At 42.9% G+C, this 19960-nt stretch overlaps 1 protein-coding gene across 2 annotated transcripts; it reads right to left on the minus strand.

Annotated features, from left to right (window-relative positions):
* Positions 1 to 8835: 8835 nt before the first annotated feature.
* On the minus strand, positions 8836 to 18972 carry LOC140504305 (aflatoxin B1 aldehyde reductase member 2-like). Of its 2 annotated transcripts, XM_072609105.1 has the most exons (8): positions 18548 to 18851; positions 17569 to 17694; positions 14514 to 14701; positions 13814 to 13918; positions 13251 to 13347; positions 12261 to 12360; positions 10789 to 10918; positions 8836 to 9260 (listed from the first exon to the last, which is right to left on the minus strand). In XM_072609105.1, the coding sequence occupies exons 1-8, from the start codon at positions 18756 to 18758 to the stop codon at positions 9099 to 9101; spliced, it is 1119 nt and encodes a 372-aa protein (XP_072465206.1). In that variant the 5' UTR covers positions 18759 to 18851; the 3' UTR covers positions 8836 to 9098. The 2 variants fall into 2 exon arrangements, with proteins under 2 accessions (XP_072465206.1, XP_072465207.1); XM_072609106.1 differs by lacking the exon at positions 17569 to 17694 and having other exon boundaries at positions 18548 to 18972.
* Positions 18973 to 19960: the final 988 nt, after the last annotated feature.

Below are 19960 nucleotides of genomic sequence, written 5' to 3' on the forward strand. Positions count from 1 at the left end.
GTGCAGGGTATTCACAATTAAGCAACTTTTGGGGTATAATTCCAAACTGCTTTCCAGAATAATGGAATACATTCCCAGCTCCAATAATTGTATGTTTGTGTGTCTGTCTTCCCATACTCCCTCCAACAATTGTCCTTTTTTTTATCCCAATCTGAGAGGTGTAAGATGGTACCTCAAAGTTGTTTCAATTTGTATTTCCTTAATTATTAGTGATTTAGAGCATTTTCTTTTCATATATTTATTGATACCTTTGATTTCTTCTTCTGAAAACTGCCTATTTATGACTGTCGGCCATTTGCCAATTGGGAAATGAGCCATCATCTTATCAATTTAGTACAATTCTCTATATGTTTGAGAGATGAGATTTTTATCAGTAAAACTGGCTGTAATTGTCTCTCAGTTTCCTGCTTTCTTTGAATTTTGGCTTTGTTTTATAAAATCTTTGAAATTTGATAGTATCAAAATTGTCCTTTACATTTTATATGCTTTTACTTTGTTTTTATTTACTTATTTTTAGTTTTCAGCATTCATTTTTTTAAGATTGTGAGTACTAACTTTTGCCCTCCCCAGGAAGGCATGCAATCTGATGTAGCCTATATATGTACAATCATATTAAACATATTTCCACATCAGAAATGTAGTGAAACAAGGGTTAGAAGAAAAAAGAAAAAGCACAAGAGAGAAAAAACAAAAGAGAAAATAGTGTCCTTTGACCTACATTCAGACGGCATGCTTCTTTCTCTGCATGTGGATAGTGTTTGACATCATGACTGGGAACTGTCTTACATTATCATGTTGCTGAGAAGAGATAAGCCTAATAAAGTTGGTCACCACACAATGGTGTTATTACTGTGTACAGTGTTCTCCTGGTTCTGCTCACTTCACCCAGCATCAGTTCATGTAAATCTTTACAGGTTTGCCTGAAATCCACCTGGTCATCATTTCTTATGGAATCCATTCTATTCCATACATATGCCACAACTTCCTCAGCCATTCACCAATTTATGGACATCACCATGGTTTCCAATTCTTTGCCACCACAAAAAGAACTACTATAAATGGTTTTGTACATATGGGACCTCTTCCTTTTTCTTTGATCTCTTTGACCTAATAGTGGTTGTTGAGGTCCAAGGTGGAGTGCAGGTAAAGTCCAGGCCAGAGTTTCTCAGAAGCCTGATCTATAATCTGTGCTCACAAATATCTGTTATGGCTCTCTATGACCTTTTGCTTTGTTGTATCCATGGGAACCCAGAGAACGTGCAGAGTCCAAGGACTTTGAGTGAAGAGATAGGAGTTCCTGAAGATATCTACCCTGAGAATGGGATGTTTAAAAAGTAAATTAAAAGTGTTCTCATGGGAATCACCTTGCTTGCTTGCCTGCTTGTAAGGATCTATATAATCCCCTGACCTCAGTTAATAAATAGGAATTGTCCTTTCCTTTCCCTTCCTGATCCCTTGTTCTTTACTTCGTCTCCGCTTTACTGAATCAGTCGGGACGCTGGCCGTCCCCCTGCAAGTGGTATTGCTGGGTCAAAGGCAGTGCAGAGTTTTATAGTCCTTTGGACAGAGTTCCAAATTGTTTTCCAGAATAATTGGACCAGTTCATAACTCCACCTAGAGTATGTTAATGTACCTATTTTGCTACAGCTCCTTCAGCTTCTGTCATTTTCCTTTTCTCTCACATCAGCCAATCTGATGAGTGTGAGGTGATATCTCATTGTTTTCATTTGCACTTCTCTAATTTTTAATGAATAGAGAATTTAGTTTTCATATAGTTATTGACAGCTTTGGTTTCTTCTTCTGAAAACTGTGTATTAATACCTTTTGGCTGTTTACTAATTACAGAATGACTCATCATCTCAGTTTAGTTCACTTCTCTATACATTTGAAAAATGAGATTTCTATCAACAAAACTTACTATAATTTTTCTCTGAGTTTCTTGTTTTCCTTTTGAATTTGATTTCATTGTTTTTTTTTAAAATTTAAAACCTTTTCCATTTAATGTGATCAAAATTGTCCTTTTCATATCTCATGATTCCCTCTACACACTGTTTGGTCAAGAACTCTTTCCCTATCCATGGTGTTATGAAAAGAATCTTCTTCCTTGTTTCTCTAAATTGTTGGTGACATGATATATCTATAGTGTTGTTCTAGTTTGTGTATCAAAGAAGTATTTCTACATAGAATTGGTCCCATCAAGTTCCCATCTAGATGAGGCTTGACAGAAGTATGATTCTTTTCTTCAGGTACCGTTGGGACCTGAAGGTCTTCCCATGGTTCTCGGGACATCAGTGGTAGACTTTCTATGAAACCTGTCATAGACTCCTACTCCTAGACTCCAGATTCCCGGTGCCTTGGTCTCCTGACCTTTCCATACACAGAAGGTCAAAGCCTCTAGATTCATCTCCTTCACCTAAAATAAAATAAATACTGCAAAGCACCAAGGTCCATCTTCATGGGGACAGATGTTGGACTTTCCTCTTTAGCTTTGTCTCTTATGAGTGGTGATGAGGGACTTCACACTATGAGCAGAGGACTACCAAAAAAGGAAAGGCTGAAGCCAATTCAGGTCTTTTGAAAAATAGTTCTACAATGCTTTAAAATTTCGGAAGTACTTTGCATATACATTGTCTTCTTTGGTCCTTACAACAACTCTGTAAAGTATATAATATTGTTATTCCCATTTTGCAGATGAGGAAACTGATATTCAGAGAATTTAGGTGACATGTTCAGTATCACACAGCTCCTGAGTGTCTGAGGCAGAAATGCTGCAAAGTATCTTCCACTATGCCACACATTACACAGGGTTAAAATATTTATCCAAGAAATGGAGAGAAGCATTCTTCCATGACCTGGAAACTCACCTGATTTAAATCCCCAATGAAAATGTATGGATCATCTATCATCAAAGCTGGACTTGGAAAAAAAAATCCCCAGTACACCTAACGTACAATGTGAAAAAAAAAATGTAGTTTCAACATTGTGCACAACAACAACCACAGTGTGTAATGACTGACTTTGATAGACTTAGCTCTTCTCAGCAGTGCAAGGACCTAAAACAATTCCAAAAGACTCATCTGCCTCCAGAAAAAGAAATCTGGAATCCGAATGCAGAACAAAGAAGACCATTTATTTATTTTTTGTTTTGTTTTGTTTTGTAACTCCCATTAGCTCTAATTCTTCCCTGCAATATGATTAATGTGACAATATGTTTAATATGTAGAGCCTATACTGAATTACATGCAGCCTTGGGGAGAAGATGGGGAGGAAAGGTGGGGATAAAAATTTAAAATTTATGGAAGCAAATATTGAAAACTAAAAATAAATAAATTAACTTGATAAAAAAGTGCAGTTTTAAGATTAAGATGAAGAATTAAAGAATGTGTCACAATTCCTGTCAACTCAGTGCTAAATCACATAAAACAAGTGTATACAGTAAAAGAGGGACATCATACATGAAAGTTTTCAAAATTTAAAAATCTTGAAATTTATTTTATGGCTTCAAATTTATTTTTCTTTATCTCAATTGATTTGTGCATCACTGTAAGTCCTGTACTCATTTAAAAATAATTACAGTGTGCATAGTATATTATATATATAGTATAGCAACTATATTATATAGATTAGCATTACACTATATAGCATATATAGTATATAGTAGAATATGTAGTATTTATAGTAAAGTATAGTATAGTATATAGATCAGAAACTAAATTGCATTTCTGACTTGCTTTCTGTTAACCTGCTTTCCAGTTTTCCAGCAGTTTTTGTCAAATAGCAAGTCCTTATTGCAGTCTTTTGAATACTTGGGTTTAACAAAATATTATTACTGTATTCATGTAATCTATTCCATTGATCAGTTTTCTATTTCTTTTTAGCTAGTGTTAAATAATTTTTTAATTATTGTTTTATTATATACTTTGTTACCTGGAAGTGCTATTTTTTCAGTATGCCTACTTTTAAAAAAAACTTCCTAGATAGGAAAGTAATGTGATATTGTTCCTTTAAATGATTTTTGTTATTATTTTTGTCATTTTACGAATTAGCCAATTGATTGAGATTGCATTGCATAACTAAATTAACTAGTTTTTTTCATTTTTATTATATTGGCAAACTGAGCCACAAACAATTAATAGCTTTCCATGTATTTCAGTCTGTATTTTTGTAACAGGTGGTTTGTTGTTATATTTTAATAATATTTTATAAGTTCTGTAACCAAATAGAATAGAATTTCTCTGTTTCTTTCTGATGGGTTTTGTTGATAATGTATAGAAAATCTGATTATTTATGTGGGTTTGTTTTAAGTCCTACTACATTGTGGAAATTATTATTTCAGTGGATTTCTTTAGTTTAATCTGTAGCATTTTTTAAGTGAAACATCATATAATCAGCAAAAATCAATAACTTTATCTCCTCCTTGCCTCTGCTTTTTCCCTCAATTTATTTTCATATATCATTGCTATAACTAGTTTATCTAGAATTGTACCAAATATCATGGTAACAATGGATACCTTTGCTTTATTCCTGGTTTCACTGGAAAAGATTCTAGTCTTTCTGCATTAATGATGAGCAGATTAAAACTGATCTGGTTATAAGTTATGTATTTACCCTATTTAGAAGTCATTGATTTTGTCCTGTAACTGTTAGGTAATGTTTCTTTGTCTCTGAACTTGGTTCAGAATTCAAATGGGCTGCAGTAGGGTAGGTTGGAAAAAATCCAGCTCTCCCACTCAAAGAATTTAACTGATTTTAGAAAAGGTGTATGAACAGAAAAGGAGTTTGGACCTGATATCTTTACTTCACTCTGGTAACATTCAAGGATGTCTACTTTGGTGTGCAAAAGTCTGAGCCACTATTTCCCACCTGCACTCAGACAATGAGCACTTCTTAGTCTCATAAGAGAAGAAGAGGGGGTCGTTACTAATCCCCATTACCAAACTTCCAGCCAATCATGTTGTTCCCTGACCTTCATCTTGTAACCAGTTATGTTGCCTTTAATCTCATGACTTCATCTACCCTGTTCTGTTCTTTGTTCTGTACTCCCCAAAACCTGTGTAAGGGGAACTGTCCTTTTCTCAAGGTCTTTGTTGTTAATGGGGGCAATAAACTGACCCCATTTATCAACAGGTGACATGCCCCTAAGAACAAATGTCATCTTGCCCAGAGATCTGCCTCAGTTTACCTTTTTGATAAATTCCAATCTCAGCACTGATAATCTGTGTATACGGAAGAGCACATTTCATTTATTCCTATGCTTTTTCATTTTTTTGAACATGAAATGGTATTATTATTCTCAAAAGCAATTTCTGCATCTTTTTCATCATGTGACTTCAATTTTTTCTTTTTCATGTGATCTGTTATGTTTTTAGTTTTCTTAGCATCAAACCGGCATAAATGCTATGAATCTAATAGGATCATGTCATATTATGTTTTTCAATATATTGTTGTACACACAACATTTTTTTCAATACATTTGAATGAATACTTTTTAGCGACATTGGTCTATAGTCCTTTTCTTTTTCTGTTTTGTTCTGTCCCTGCTTTAGGCATCAGACCTCCCATGGAAAGAGTTTGGTAGGGTCCTTTTTCTTTCCAGCTTTTCAGATAGTTGCTATAATATTGAAATTCACTATTCTTTTAATGTTTCATAGAATTCACTTTTAAAACCATCTAGTCCTGGTGATCTTTCCTTTGGAAGTTACTTTTTGACTTGTTCAATTTCCTTTTTCTGAGATTGAGTTATTTCAATTTTCTGTTTCTTAGTCTGTTAATTCAGGCATTATATCTTTTTGTAAATATTCATTCATTGCTTTTAAATTAACTGTTGACATATGACTGAGCAAAAGAAGGTCTGCAGCTCTCTTTTATTTCTCTTTTTTTCATTTTGGATACTGGTGATTTGACTTTTTTTCCTTTAGCAATCACTTATGTATATTCATTAATTTCTTCCTAAACAAGTTCCTAGTTTTATTGAACAATTCAATAGTTTTTTAAAAAGCAATTTTCTTTCTATTCAGTTTTCAGTACTTAATTGGGCTTTCCTAGGTTTTGTTGTTATTATTACATGGCCAATTTACTGATCTGTTCTTTCTTTTCTTTTCAGAAACGTTTATAGGTTTCTCCCAAATATCTTATTTGGCTGCAACTCAAAGTTGCATTATGCTTTTTCATTATTGACATTTTTTTTATAAAATTTTCTTTTTTGTCCTTTAGAATAAAATTATTTGGTCTTCATTTAAGTTTGATTTCTTTCCATGATTGATAATATCTTTTATTGTATTGTGGTCAGTAAGAGTTATAGTTAATATTTGCCCTTTGTTTGTAGGATTTTTATGCAATAGGACATTGTCAGTTTCTTAAAATAATCTTTTATTTATTTTTTCCCAGTTCCATGTAAAGGCAATTTTTAGCATTCTTTTTTTTTAACTTTGAGTTTCACAGGACCAGCAAAATTATGCAATGATCAACATGACAGCCTTATCTCTTCTAAGCAATACAATAGTCCAAGCCAGTACCACAGGACTTGTGACAGACAATGCCATGCATTTCCACAGAAGGGACTATGGAGTCTGAAGGTAGATGAAAGCATACTATTTTCTGTGTGTGTGAGTGTGTGTGTGTGTGTGGGGGGGGCTTTCCCTTTTATGAATTCTTCTTTCACAAAATGAGTAATGTGGAAATATGCTTACGTGATTGTACATGTATAACTTATATCAGATTGCTTGCTGTCTTGGGAAAGGAGGGTGCAAGGGAGGGAGAAAAAATTTGGAATTCAAAATCTTATAAAAAATGAATATAGAAAACTATCTTTACATGTAATTGGAAAAAATAAAATGCTACCTACAAAAATTTTGTGAGTTCTGAGTTTTCTCCTACTCTCTCTTCCCTCCCCTCCTCCCTGAGACAGTAAGCAATTTGACATAGGTTATACATGTAAAAACACGATCCACTTTTGAAAGTGCTATAAACAGGTGAGAAACATACTTATTCCATTTCATTTCCAGTAAACTAATCATCCAAGAAATGTATCTAGGACATTTTGGTGTGTGACCTTGTCATTGTCATTGTCTTCCATTGTTGTGGGCTCTAGGATTTGTTTTCTGAGCCATCTGTTATTTAGGATTCATCATTGTCTACATTTGGCCTCTGTCTTTTCTGGTTCAGCTTCCTGAGTTGATTCCCATGGTTACTGCATTATGGGCTGTAAATGATGCTTTCAGTTCTACATCTAACTGAAAATTTTTCTTCCCTTTCTTGTAAAAAATGCTATGTAGCTCTCAGAATTAATGGTTCTATTTAGAAAGTGCCATGAACCTTTTAGTGATAATTTCTTCCTTTTATACAGGATTATTCCTTTTTTAATCTTTCTTAGATTTATACAGCCCTGAGAAATGAGAAAATCTCCCACTATTACCGTTATTATTGGTGGCTTTTTAAAAATTAAACTAATTTTTCCTTTATGAATTTAGATGCTCTATGACTTAGTGCACATAAATTTAATATCCATAGTGGTTTGATGTCTATGGTTCCTCTAAACATAATATAACATCCATGTTTGACTTTAATGATACTGTGAAGATTTCCTTTTGCATTGTCGAATACCATAATTCCAACATGTGCCTTTAGGCTTCACTTGATATGTACTCTGTTTTGGTCCACCTTCTCTTTTGGCTTTTATGTATGTCTTTGATTTTTAGTTGTTTCTTGTAAATAACAGATTTTGGGGAGAAAGAGGTTTCTTTTATTGTCCAGTCTGTCACCCTCTTTCTTTTCATTGGAATATTCAGTCCATTCACACTTAAAGTTAGAAGGTAGGTTTATGGTTTCTTCTATTTCTGTCTTTAGAATTGATGTTTTTTTAAGATTTGCTATTTATTCAACTTCCTCTTTAAAGTTAGTATTTGGTCCCCAGAATTAGTGGAATGCATATTCCACACTAAGAGTTCTTCATAATGATGAAATCCCAGTTCTGAACAGAACAAGAACAGTGAAGGACACAGCTCTAACTGTCTATCAAAAAGCATTTATTAAGCTCCTGCTGTGCACCAGGCCTGTGACAGGTGCTGAGAGAGTATTGGTTCAGTAGGAGGAGGACCTGAGTTCAAAATCTCCCCTATGATGTTTATTTGGGATGATTACTTTACCTCTCCAGACCCTAATTTCCTCATTATAAAAGTAAGGAGTGAACAAGAGATGCTTCTGAGGTCCCTGTCAGCTGTACAGATAGGATCCTGTGAAACCCCAAAGTGAGACAGTTCTTGCCCTCAAGGAAGTTATGCAAGTTGAGCAAAGCCCTGTATGAATGTCAGCTAGGATAACTGCCATTTCTCTGTAGTGCTTTAAGATTTATATGGTATCTTCCACTTCTGAGCAAGAGAAGGCCTAGAGCAGGGTTGGGGAACCTGCAGCCTAGAGGCCACATGTGCAATTCTTTGACCAAATTTAAACTTCACAGAACAAATCTCCTTAATAAAAGGATAGGTTCTGTAAAGCTTTGATTTAGTGAAAAGGCCACACCCAGAGACCTAGAAGGACACATGTGTACTCAAGGATGCAGGTTCCCCACCTCTTCCCTAGAATTTCCCCATTTGACAGATGAGGACACTGATTCCCAGGGAGATGAATAAATAATTACTAATTTATAGAGCACATTAAAGTGTGCCCAAGTATGCATCTGGGAGAACATTGAATGAGCTGTGAAATTCTCTGTACAAGGTCACTTCCTTCACTAGGTAGGGAAATCCTCATTCCAGTCATCATCTTAGGCACCTTCCCACCAAGAACCCATCTTCTGACCCCAGAAGAGCTCCACTCATAATTCACTCCAGACCACTCTCTTGTGCAACATTGCCTTTTATTCCAACAGGACAGGACAGAACTGGTCTCAGTCCTTACCCTTTTCAACAGTAAGAGCAACAGGGCAGAAGGTCAGAGGTCTCACCCCCAGGGAGGAGGCTAGAAAACCAAGGATTCAGAGAAGAGGGGCAATTTGAAAGATGGAGCTCAGGCTGCAGCAGGTTAAGGCAAAGGCTGGCTGATGGGGCTGAGAGCATGAGGACAGTCAGGGTCAATGAGGGGTCTCTCTCCAGGGGCTGAAGCTAGCGGAAGTAGTTGGCACAGTCATGGGCAACAAGGTTCCAGGCCTCATCAAAAGCCTTCACCACTCCAGGCTCCAGTGGGCCTCCCTCTACTGCTGCCAGGGTCTGCTGCAGCTGCTGCAGGCTGGTCATGCCCAGGATAACAGCATCTCCACGGGCACCCTGTCAGGAGAAGAGAGAGAGAATCAGCTATATACATACATACATGTGAGTTGCATAGCCTAATGGCTGGAAAAGTCATGAAAACAAACACCATCTTACTTCTTGCATCTCCCTTTACACAAAACTTTAGCATCTCATTAACACCAATATTCTCCCCCTAGTGCTCCAGGTTACTAATGGGAGGTCATAATTTAGGAAAACCCCCACACCCTTCTTTTGCAGGCCTTTCCTCCCACCCCCAGGGCAATGGTAAGGCACAAGGTGAGTGTAAGTAGGCTTCAACATGTAACCAAGGAGGCCCATGCTCAAAAGGATCTGGCCTAGTTTTTCATACATGTTTCTCATTATTCCACACTTCCCATCAAGCTGGATGGTTTTGTATTTCCCAACCCAATTTCCATCTCCCACACTGGTGCCTTTGCTTGGCTCACGCCCCTTGCCTGGAGTGGTCTCTCTTCCACTTCTCCACATCCTCAGCTTCCTTCCAGGCTCAGCACCAATGCCACTTTCTCCTGGAAGCCTGCGCTATTCCTCTTAACTACTACTGCTTTCTCATGCTCACATATTCCTACCTTATGTGTGCCTACTCCCCCTCATTAGAATGCGCCTCCTTGAAGGGGAAATATTGCTCACTTGTGTGTTTGAACACTTAGGGCCTCACTCAGTGCCTAGCACAGGTCAGAGACCCCATCAATGCTTGCTGGATAGAAGTGAAAGTGTGTTCACACAAGGAGTGGATAAAGCAACAAGGAGATGATCCAAGTGGCCTCAAGGGACTCACTGACCCTTCTGCAAATCCAGAAGGAGGCAGCTTCCAGCCCACAGTGGGGGAGTCTTTCTTGGAGTTTGGATGGAAGGAAGTAAACACAAGAGCTTGCTCAAGGCCACTGAAATTAAAGAATCTGAGGCTGGACTTGGATCCAAGCCTTCCTGACTCTGAGGCCATCTCTCTGTCTACTTTGACCAGCTACTGTCATGGGACATTACGGTTGGACGAAGGTATAGACAAATAGAATTAAAAGGCACATGGGAAGACACATAAGTGATTCAGAAGCAGCCCCATGGCCCAGTGGCAAGATGGAAGACCTGATACTTAGTAGCTGTGTGACCTGGGGCTGACAAGTCATGTCACTGCTGCCTGTCTCAGTTTCCCTAAAGGTGAAATGAGGATAATAAGAGCACCTACCTTCCAGGGCTAATATGAGCTATATAAATGTTTTTTCCCTTTTCCTTCAGAATGGAGAAAGCTGAGCCCAGAGTTTGAGAGAGAGCTTTTGTGTACAAAAGGAAAATTGCAAAAGGATCCCTTTTCCACCTCAGGGGTTCAGGAAGTATGTTTTGTAGTGCTTATTACCCAGTCCTGTTCCAAAAGTATTTTTCCAATTTTGCGAAAAACCTAGATCAAAGGCCAGAAGGACTCCAGAAGAGACATTTCTATGAAGAAAGTAATGCCAAAGCTGGGAATGGGGCCCATATCCCTAAAGGGCTCATGGGAAGGGGTGGGTTCCTGGGGTACGTGGGGCATTACCTGGAGCTGGGAGTGATGGTACATCCATCTGAGGGATGCTGAGGTCATGCTGGGAGCGTTGGCCCCATAAGATGCCTTCAGGGCTTTCTCCACAAGAGCAATGGCTTGAAAGTGAGGCACCTTCCAGTAGCTATGTTGAATGGACAGAAAGGGTAGTTCAGTGGTCAAAGCCACTAGGCTGGCCTCAGCAAGGCATGTGTGTGGGCTCAGCTTGGCAGAAAACCCAGGCTCCATATCACACAAGTCCTGACAGAGCCAGACAGCCCTTTCAAAGTTACAGTCCTGGCTCCACCAGCTGCTACTTGCTGGGTGACCACAGGTGCTGTCCACAGCAAACCTCCAAGTGGGGCTGCACTTTCCCGGTGAGGATACCACAACACCCAAAGTGCCCTTTGGTTAGGCTCAGGCTACCAACCAATGAACAATTTATGAGCACAGGACACAGGCATGGGTACATGTTGTCTAAGATCTTCATTCCTCTAGGGTGATTTTTCCCCAGAACCACCCATCTCATCACAAGTGATACCCCTAAAGGGCCCATTTTAGGACTGGTAGCCCCATTCTGGGGAGGACACTGAGAGTCCAGAGGCAGGTGAGGCCCCTCCATGGCAGACACTCAAGGAAGGGTTAAGAGATTGGGGGCTGCTTGGTCTACACTTGAGGGCAGGTGGGAGGGCAGAAGAGCACCTGTCATATATGTGAAGTCAATTTTGTGTCAATGTCAGGAAACCCTTCCTCAAAGTGAGAGGGTCCCCAAAGGGGCAGGGGCTGCCTGAGCTTCTGAGGGGAGTCTGGGGTCTGCAAGTGGAGGCTGGAGGTCCACTTGTCAGCGATGGCTTCAAGGGGGTCTTGTTCAAGTCTGAGTTGGACCAGATGCCTTTGAAGGTTCCCCTAACTCTGAAGTGTGGGATGCCCTCCTGAGGGGTGACCCGATTCTCATACCCATTTTACAGATGAGGAAAGGAAGAATCAGAGATGAGGCCTCATCCAAAGTCCCAGAGCTAGTTCATGATGAAAACAGACCTAGATTTCCAGGCCAACATTTTTTTTCACCATTTATCAAGCATAGCCTCTCTAAAGAAAGATGTGAAACTCTGATTAAGCATTAGGGACTCCTCATTCCAGGCTCAGTCCCACTGGTTCTGGATATGAAAGTGAGCTCAGAGAAGCAAGAGAGATGGCAGAATGAACATTGCATTTGGAGCCAGAAGACTCAGGCTCAAAAGTCAAAGCTAGCTGCCACGTAGCTCTGTGACAGTCAGCCAGTCTCTTCATTTCCCTGTGCCTCAGTTTCCCAATCTGTAAAAAGAGGCAGGTGACTTCTAAGTTCTTCTTCCTCCTACACTCATATAGAATCAGTTCACTGGAGTCAGAACAACTTAAGAGGGTCCCAACCTACAGGAAAGAGGGCCCAAGGATCTGGGAGGGATCAGGACACTCTCCCATCTCTGGCTCACTCATAGGCAGCTCACCGTTTATGGTACATCTCAGACACATGTCTTCCAAAAAATCGGGTTACAGGCTGTTCCTTGTCCTTGTCTTCATACTTGTATTTGCCAGTCAGGAGACCACCTGTGGAAAGGATGGAAAGATCCCAGGGATTCCACAGAGGGCTGAGGATACCCACATGGGTGCAGAGCTCAGTACAAGGCAAAAGACTGCACGAGGTGGAGGCCTCAGTTTTCCACTTGGCAGTAATGGAGGAATGAAGTGGGATGAATGAAAAAGCAAGTCCTAAACATTATTAAGCTTCTGCAAAGCAATCAAAAGTCAGTGTTTTAGGTGGAGATTCAAAGGCAAAAATGTCTCTGCCCTCGTAAAGTTTACTTTGTAGTCAGGGGGCATTTTGGAAGCAAAAGTGACCAGGCTGGTAAGTAGGGGAAAGGTGGATGGGATTGAGCCACCCCATCCCAGGATGATGACCAAGGCTCATAGGTTCATAACTCCAGAACTGGGAGGGAGGAAGAGGGGAAGGCTAGTTCCTGGAGGGCAAAGGAGTGAATGTAATGTAATAACGAAATGTTTCACAAGAGAAATAAGCATACAAGAAAACACAGATAATGTCCCACTTTAAGTTATTATGTGGCTCACAAGGTTCCTTATGTATGGATGAATGTCTGCCATTTCTAATTGGCCCCATTGGGACTCCCCCCACCTCCCATCCTTGGACACTATCTTCCCCCTCCTTCAAGCTGAGCCCAGAGTAGTGCCCTAGTAGGTCTAAGGGAAGCCACAATAATTTCAGATTTCTGGAATGATCTTCATCTTTAAAAAATGCCATCCCACAGGAACTCTGTGAGGTAATATGGTAAGTGTTATTTCCCCACTTTGGCCAGTGAGGCTCAGAGAGGTTGCAATTTGCCCATGGATGCACAGCTAGCAAGTACCAAAGATACATCTCCTGACTTCATGGACTCATTCTACTAGCCCATCCCAGGTCCCCTCCTCCCTTTCCCTCATACCAGCCAAAGCATTGAAGACATAGAATCGCATTCCAAAGTGACGCAGGCAGGGCAACAGCTCCTTCTCCACTTGCCTGGTGATGGCGTTATACATGCCCTGTGAGGAGGGAGGAGAGCACAGATGGGGAGACTCAGGGAAGGGACAATGCCCCAAACCAGTCCCAGTCAAGGAGTGAAGTACACTGGCTGCAGGTCTAGTCCAACTCATTCACTTTACAGATGAGGAAACTGAGGCCCACAGAAGGTAGGAAGTGACAGAGTCAGGATTCGAACCATGTCTCCAAAGCCAGCATCCTTTCTGCCACAAAGCACTGGGAGTCACAGTCTCAGGCTGTACATTTACTAGCCCTGTGCCATGGAATCAGTCCCTCCCTCCTCTGGTCCTAGGTTTCCTGTCCTATAAAATGAAGGGCTGACCAGATGGTGTCTCAGGTTCCTGCTGGACCTGACCCACTATGACTTCGATGGCCAAAAAGCTCCCTACCAGGGGGACAGGTGAATGCAGTAGCCAAGAATGGTCCCCAGGAGGCCCAGCAACATTCTGAGTTCAGAGAGGGGCTCACCTGGTACACAGTGGGGACGACCCAGCCATTTTTCTTGCAGAGAGTGCAGATTTCAGCTACTTCCCAGCAGGTGTAGTTAGAGAGGCCCAGCTCTACAAACTTACCCTGCAGGGGAGAAAGAGGGAGAGAATGAGGGAGGGAGCAAGGGAGGTAAGAAGAGAGGCAGAGACAGAGAGAAGATGGGGGAGGGCAGGAGAGGGAGAAAGAGAGCAGGAGGGAAGAAAAAATAGAGAAAAGGAGAGAGGGAGGGAGGAAATATAATCAAAATGTGTTTGTGAGTAGGGACTGTTTCACTCATCTCCAGTTCTAGCACAGTGCCTGCCACATATCAGATAATTAATAAATAACTTCTAATGATTGATGAATGTGCTAGGGGCCTTTCCAGCTCTGATATCCTGTGATCTAAGGCCCCTCCCAGTTCAGACAGTCTGTGTTCTAAGGTCCCTTCCACCTCAGACATTCTAGGTTCTAGGATACCTCTCAGCTCAGACATTCTAGGTTCTAAGGACCCTCCCAGCTCAGACATTCTAAGTTCTAAGGTCCCTTCCACCTCAGACATTCTAGGTTCTAGGATACCTCCCAGCTCTGACATCCCATGTTCTAAACGCCCTCCCAGCTCAGACATTCTAAGTTCTAAGGGCTCTCCCAGCTCTCACCTTCCATACCCTAATGGTCCCTCTCCACCACCCTCTGTTCTCACCTCCTTGTGTAGCTCATTGCAGGCCTGCAGAGTCTCCTCCAGGGGGGTGTCCCTGTCTGGCAAGTGCAGGTAGAAGAGATCCACTCGAGGGCACTGAAGCCTCTTCAGGGACTCCTCCAACTGGGACCTAACGCTGCTGGCCTTCAGGGTCTTCCCTTCCAAGGGATTGGCCTTGGTGGCAATTTTCACTAGGAGGAAAGAGGGTGGTAGAAGTGGCTGAGATTCAATTCAAGCAACAGACTCTGCTAAGCCCTGTATCCAAACAGACGGCATTTATTTGCTTATTTTTTTTGGAGAGGGTGAAGGCAAGATAATGGGCTTAAGTGACTTGCCCAGAGTCACACAGCTACTGTCAAGTGTCTGAGGTTGGATCTGAACTCAGGTCTTCCTGACTCCAGGGCTGGTGCTCTGTTCCCTGTGCCACCTATCTGCCCCAAATGACATTTATTTAAAAGGTTTTATTGATGTCTGTTGTTTTTTACAACCCCATAGTTTTCCCTAGGATCCCTACTGCCCTTCCCAGTCACCCTTGCCATCTACTTTAATTTTTTAGAGGCAGGTTTTAGGTTTGCATAGGTGGTGCTGCGAATTAATACATGAAGCTGGAGAAAGAATTGAGTTGGGATTCTGTCCCAGATACTTACTAGCTGTGTCACTCTGAGCAGGTCATGGAAATGCTATCTGCCTCAGTTTCCTCAAGTGTAAAATGGAACAACAAGAATAAAAGTAGCACCTACCTCCTAGGACTGAAATGATACAGTATTTGTAGGTGCTGAACACAGTGCCTGGCACACGGGATGCATACAAGAAATGCTTGCTTCCTTCCTTCCTTCATGGACCCCTATGTCAATCTGGCAAAGCCCATGGACCCATTCTCAGAACAATGCTTTTAAATAATTGAAAGAGATTAATATTGCATTTCTGTAAGAACTTAGTGAAAAGAAAGACAGGATTTTTGTTTGTCCCATGTCACAGGTCCCCTGAAAGCTATCCCTGGACCCCAGGGTTAAGAAACCCTGATCTGCTCCCAGTGTCTTATCTTATCATTGAGAATACCAAAATCTAGAAATGAAAAATGACTTGTCCAAGTCACTTGACATGGGCTTTCATGAGAGGCAGTGTGTGTGTGTATGTGTGTGTGTATGTGTGTGTGTATGTGTGTGCGTATGTATGTGTATGTATGCGTGTGTGTATGCGTGTGTGTATGCATGTGTGTATGTGTGTGTGTATGTGTGTGTGTGTGCGTGTGTGTGTGTCTGTGTGTGTGTGTGAGTTTATGTGATAGATGACAGAATTCAGGATTTGGAGTCAAGAGGGGGTTGAGCTTCAGATCTTGACTGGGCCACTTGTAACCCGTTCTGGCAAGTCTCTTAATCGTTGTGGGCCTCAATTTCTCATCTGTCAGAGAAGGGATTTTATTGTTCACTAGCTCTGTGACCTTGGACAGTCACTTTACCAGATCTGTTTCCTGGCCCCTGGAAGGAGAAGGTGGGTTGGACCAAATGATCTCTGATCTCCAACTCTAGATTCTAGATGAATGAGGGGGAGGGGATCTGGAGACAGGAAGTCAGGAGGAGAGGACAAAGGCCAAGTTTAACTCCAGGCTGGTCTGAACCCCTTAATAAGGTATCATTTTAAATTTCCTTCTCGCACCTGTTACTGAGCTCCCAGGCTTGAGTCACCTGCCTAGGCGACACCAGCATTATGAAGTACCTCCAGATGCTTTACAGATAACTGACTCATTTGATCCTCACAACCACCTGGGAGGTAGGTGCTATTATTATCTCCATTTAACAGTTGAGGAAACTGAGGCAAGCAGAGGTTAGGGGACTTGTCTAGGGTAATAAACTAGTCAGTGTCTGAGGCTGGATTAGAACTCAGGTCTTCTTGATTCCCAGCTGCCCATGGAAAGCAGTCTAGTCACCTGAGTAGTTTCCTCTCCTCAGTTTCATACTCCATCTTCCTCTCTCAGGAGCCAAGAAGATTGGGTCCTGATAGGAATTTTGCTTTCAGGCATAGTGTGCAGTGGAGGGTGGGGAAAGGGGTGGTAGAGAGGAGGTGTGATTAAAGGTTCCTGATTAGCAAGAAGCTGGAGAGATAATCCAGGGATTATGGGAACACAAGTTGCGAGTTAGAAGGCTTGTAGAGGGCATTTTGCCCAAACTTGTGCCTTTACAGGTGCTGAGGGAGGAGGATCCATTTTGGGTCTCAGTTTCCTCATCTGTAAAAAGAGAGAGTTGGGAATGTGACGACTTCTCATATCCCTGCCTTCTCTAAATCCATAATCTGAAGCCAGAGAGTTCAAGTACTTTCTCAAGGTGACACTGAAAGTTCCCAATTGGGACTGGAACCCAGTTATATGGTGTACAGAACCATAATGTGTGTGTGTGTGTGTGTGTGTGTGTGTGTGTGTCCAGTCTTTTCACATGTGTCTGAGCCTTCCAGACCTTATTTGAGGTTTTCTTGGCCAAGATACTGCAATGGTTTGCCATGTCTCTCTCCAGTTCATTTGACAGATGGGGAACCTGAGGCAAACAGGGTGAAGTGATTTCCCCAGGGTCACAGAGCTGCTAAGTGTCTCAGACCAGATCTGACCCCACTCCAGGTCTGGTGCTCTACCCACTGCACCATCTGGCTGCCCTGAATTATAATACTGAATCCCAAAACCCTCCTTGCTTCCAGGACACCAGGATGAAATCGGCAGTGCTCAAATAGGAAAATGTGGTAGAAAGAACATCTGGGCTGCAGGGCCTGTCCCACCCCTGCAGCTCATTCACTGCGTGGCCCTGGAGAAATCATCTCAATTCCTGGGCCTCAGTTTCCCTCTCTGTAAAAAAAGGAGTTGAGATAAAAATGATCTCTAAGTTCCCTTCTTCTAGCCATTCCACTAAGGTTAATTTGAATTGTAACACTGGGTTCTAAGTTTCCTTCCAGCTCTCACTTCTGAAAATCTGAGAAGGCAGCAGATCATGGAATTACTCAGGGAGGAAGGAGTTTGGAATGAGAGTAGCCCGGGCAGGGTGAAGGATTGATTTGGTAAATGGGGCTCACTCACTTGGCTGAAGTGTAGCAGGGGTGGTCAGGCCAGCCCAGCAGTCCAGTGCCCCGGGAAGGCACCCCAAGCCCCATTCAGCGAAGGGAAGAATCTCTTTGAATCCCTCCTCCTGCCCCCATCGAGGCCCTAAGTAGCATCACAAACTTGAGACAGAACTCTCCTGACACCCACTTTCTCCATCTCCCTCCCCCCAAACTCCATGGTCTATGAGGTGTCCCAGATAAAATTGAAGAGTCCTCTGCCCGACTTGCACGAAACTGCCCGGAGAGTTCCACCCAAGTTCAGCAACGTCTCCTCCCCTTACCCTTGGCCAGGAACTTTAACTCAGCCTGGCAGGTTTAGAAAGAAGTCCTGGGGGAGCAAGTTTGGGGGCAGGGAGCCCATCGGGAGGTTACTAGCCAAAGAGCAACTAATGAGGATTAGAATCCAGTTACTGCTTTGGGCTGACCATCCAGGCACCGAGGACTTCTTGGGAGCAGGGGTTCTCCAAAAGACACCAGGTAGGCGCCAAGTGAAGTCAGAGTGTTTGGGGACCAGCGGACTGAGCGAGGGAAAATTACTCCAGAGAGACGGGAGTGGCAGAGATGAATTGCACTGTGCAGGTGGGGGGCGGCACGTCTCGGAGATTAGGGTGCATGGCCTCTGGATCCACTGGCCAGGTGGAAGCTGAGGTTGCACAGGTGTCAGGGACCCCAAAAACAATGCATTGGGGAGGTAGGGCCTGCAGGAGCGGGGATAGAGAACCGTGGTCAAGAGATTGAGGATACAAGTCCCAGATGAGAAGGCGGGGGCTATACCCGCCTCGGAGCCCAGGGTCAGGGTCAAGCGCTCCACGGTGCCCTCCCCAGACTGCCACATCAGGGAAGGTCGAGGGCGCACGGCCTCAGGATCCCCCTGCCAGGGCTGGGCTGGCCTGGGGTTCAAGTTGCACGACACTGGGTAGCACGGACCCCGGGGGGCTGGGCGGGGACCGACTTACCTCCTTTGCTGCCGTCCTTCAGCCCCAGGTCCATGCTGCCCAAGAAGGTCTCAGACTGGCCTTGCCCATATATGTGGGCTGTGTCCACCTCTCGGTAGCCGCGCTCCAGGAAGAATTGCATGCAGGCTTTGCTGGTGGGCAGGTCCATGCGCCAGCCCATCTCCATAGCGCCCAGCACCGTGGCGGGCAGGGTGCGAGGTGTAGAGGCCATCGCAGTGGCTGTGCTAGGAGAGCAGGACAGACACTTGTGCGCTCGAGGCTCCAGCAGGAGGATCTTTATGTGCGCTAGAGCCTCACTCCCGCCCTGGGTCCGCCTGGTTACCAGGAGGAGGAGAGGGACTGGCTAGAGCGAAGTGGACGCGCCCTTTGGGAAGGTCTGCAGCGCCTCTGGAGGAGGTGGGAGTCTTGCTTGCTCTCTGGAAGGCGTGGTCTGGGAGGAGGCACTGGGACTGGTGGGTGCGTGTAATAGCTCTGCTCCCACCCCGGACCCTTCTCTGGTATCCCGGCATCTGCAGCTCGAAGCAGCCTTAAGGGAGCCTCTAATCCAACACCCTCCGTTTTCAGATGAGGAAACTGAGGCTCAGGGACAGAAAGGGATTGACCCGGGGTCACCCCGAGCTAGGATTCCAACTTACGTCTTGTTTATCCGTGTCCCAGCCTGAAGTTATAGCCTCCTGAGCGGGGATGGGCAGGGAAAGAGGGAAGTTTCCTCACTAGGTTATCATTTATCCCCCTGGAAGGGACCCAGTAATCTGGCAGGGGTGGGACAGCAGTTCTGGGGACCCAGGAGTCCTGCGCCTCATGTCTAGTCACCCTCAATTCCACCCTTCCCTTCCATCAACCAAGTCAGGATATTAATGAGGATGCCAATAGCAATTGGTGGAAGGAAGGATGCAATGGGAAATGCAGCAAATACCTCGTATCAATGAAAAATCCGGAAAACCACACCATGAAATCTTTAAAAATTATTGTGAACTTGACCAACATCAACAAACATGATCATATCTACAGAAAAAACACAGAAAAAGGGAAGTATATGTGAAGCCACACATTTCAATTATGTAAGGCTTTTTTTTTTACTATGAAATAAATTTAACAGGATAATTCCAAACTTGTTCTGTTTATCTGTATCTCAGTTTCCATCTGTTTTCTTCTCTGTATACGGCAAATGTTTCCTTATTTAGGGGAAACACTATTACTCCCTTCTCTTTCCCGCATAACTCAGAATCTGAACAACATCCCCCCACGACTCCTCCCCAATCATATAGTCAAGAAAAAAAATCCATATCTTGGCCTTGTTAGAAAATGTATTCCTCCTACACCTCTGAAATTCATCACTTCTCTATGAGAATGTGGGAGCCATGCTCTGTCATAGCACAAGCTGGAATGGTGGCTGCTCATCAAATTGGTCTG

The sequence above is a fragment of the Notamacropus eugenii genome, chromosome 5, assembly GCF_028372415.1.
Source record: "Notamacropus eugenii isolate mMacEug1 chromosome 5, mMacEug1.pri_v2, whole genome shotgun sequence".
NCBI classification, from domain to species: domain Eukaryota; kingdom Metazoa; phylum Chordata; class Mammalia; order Diprotodontia; family Macropodidae; genus Notamacropus; species Notamacropus eugenii.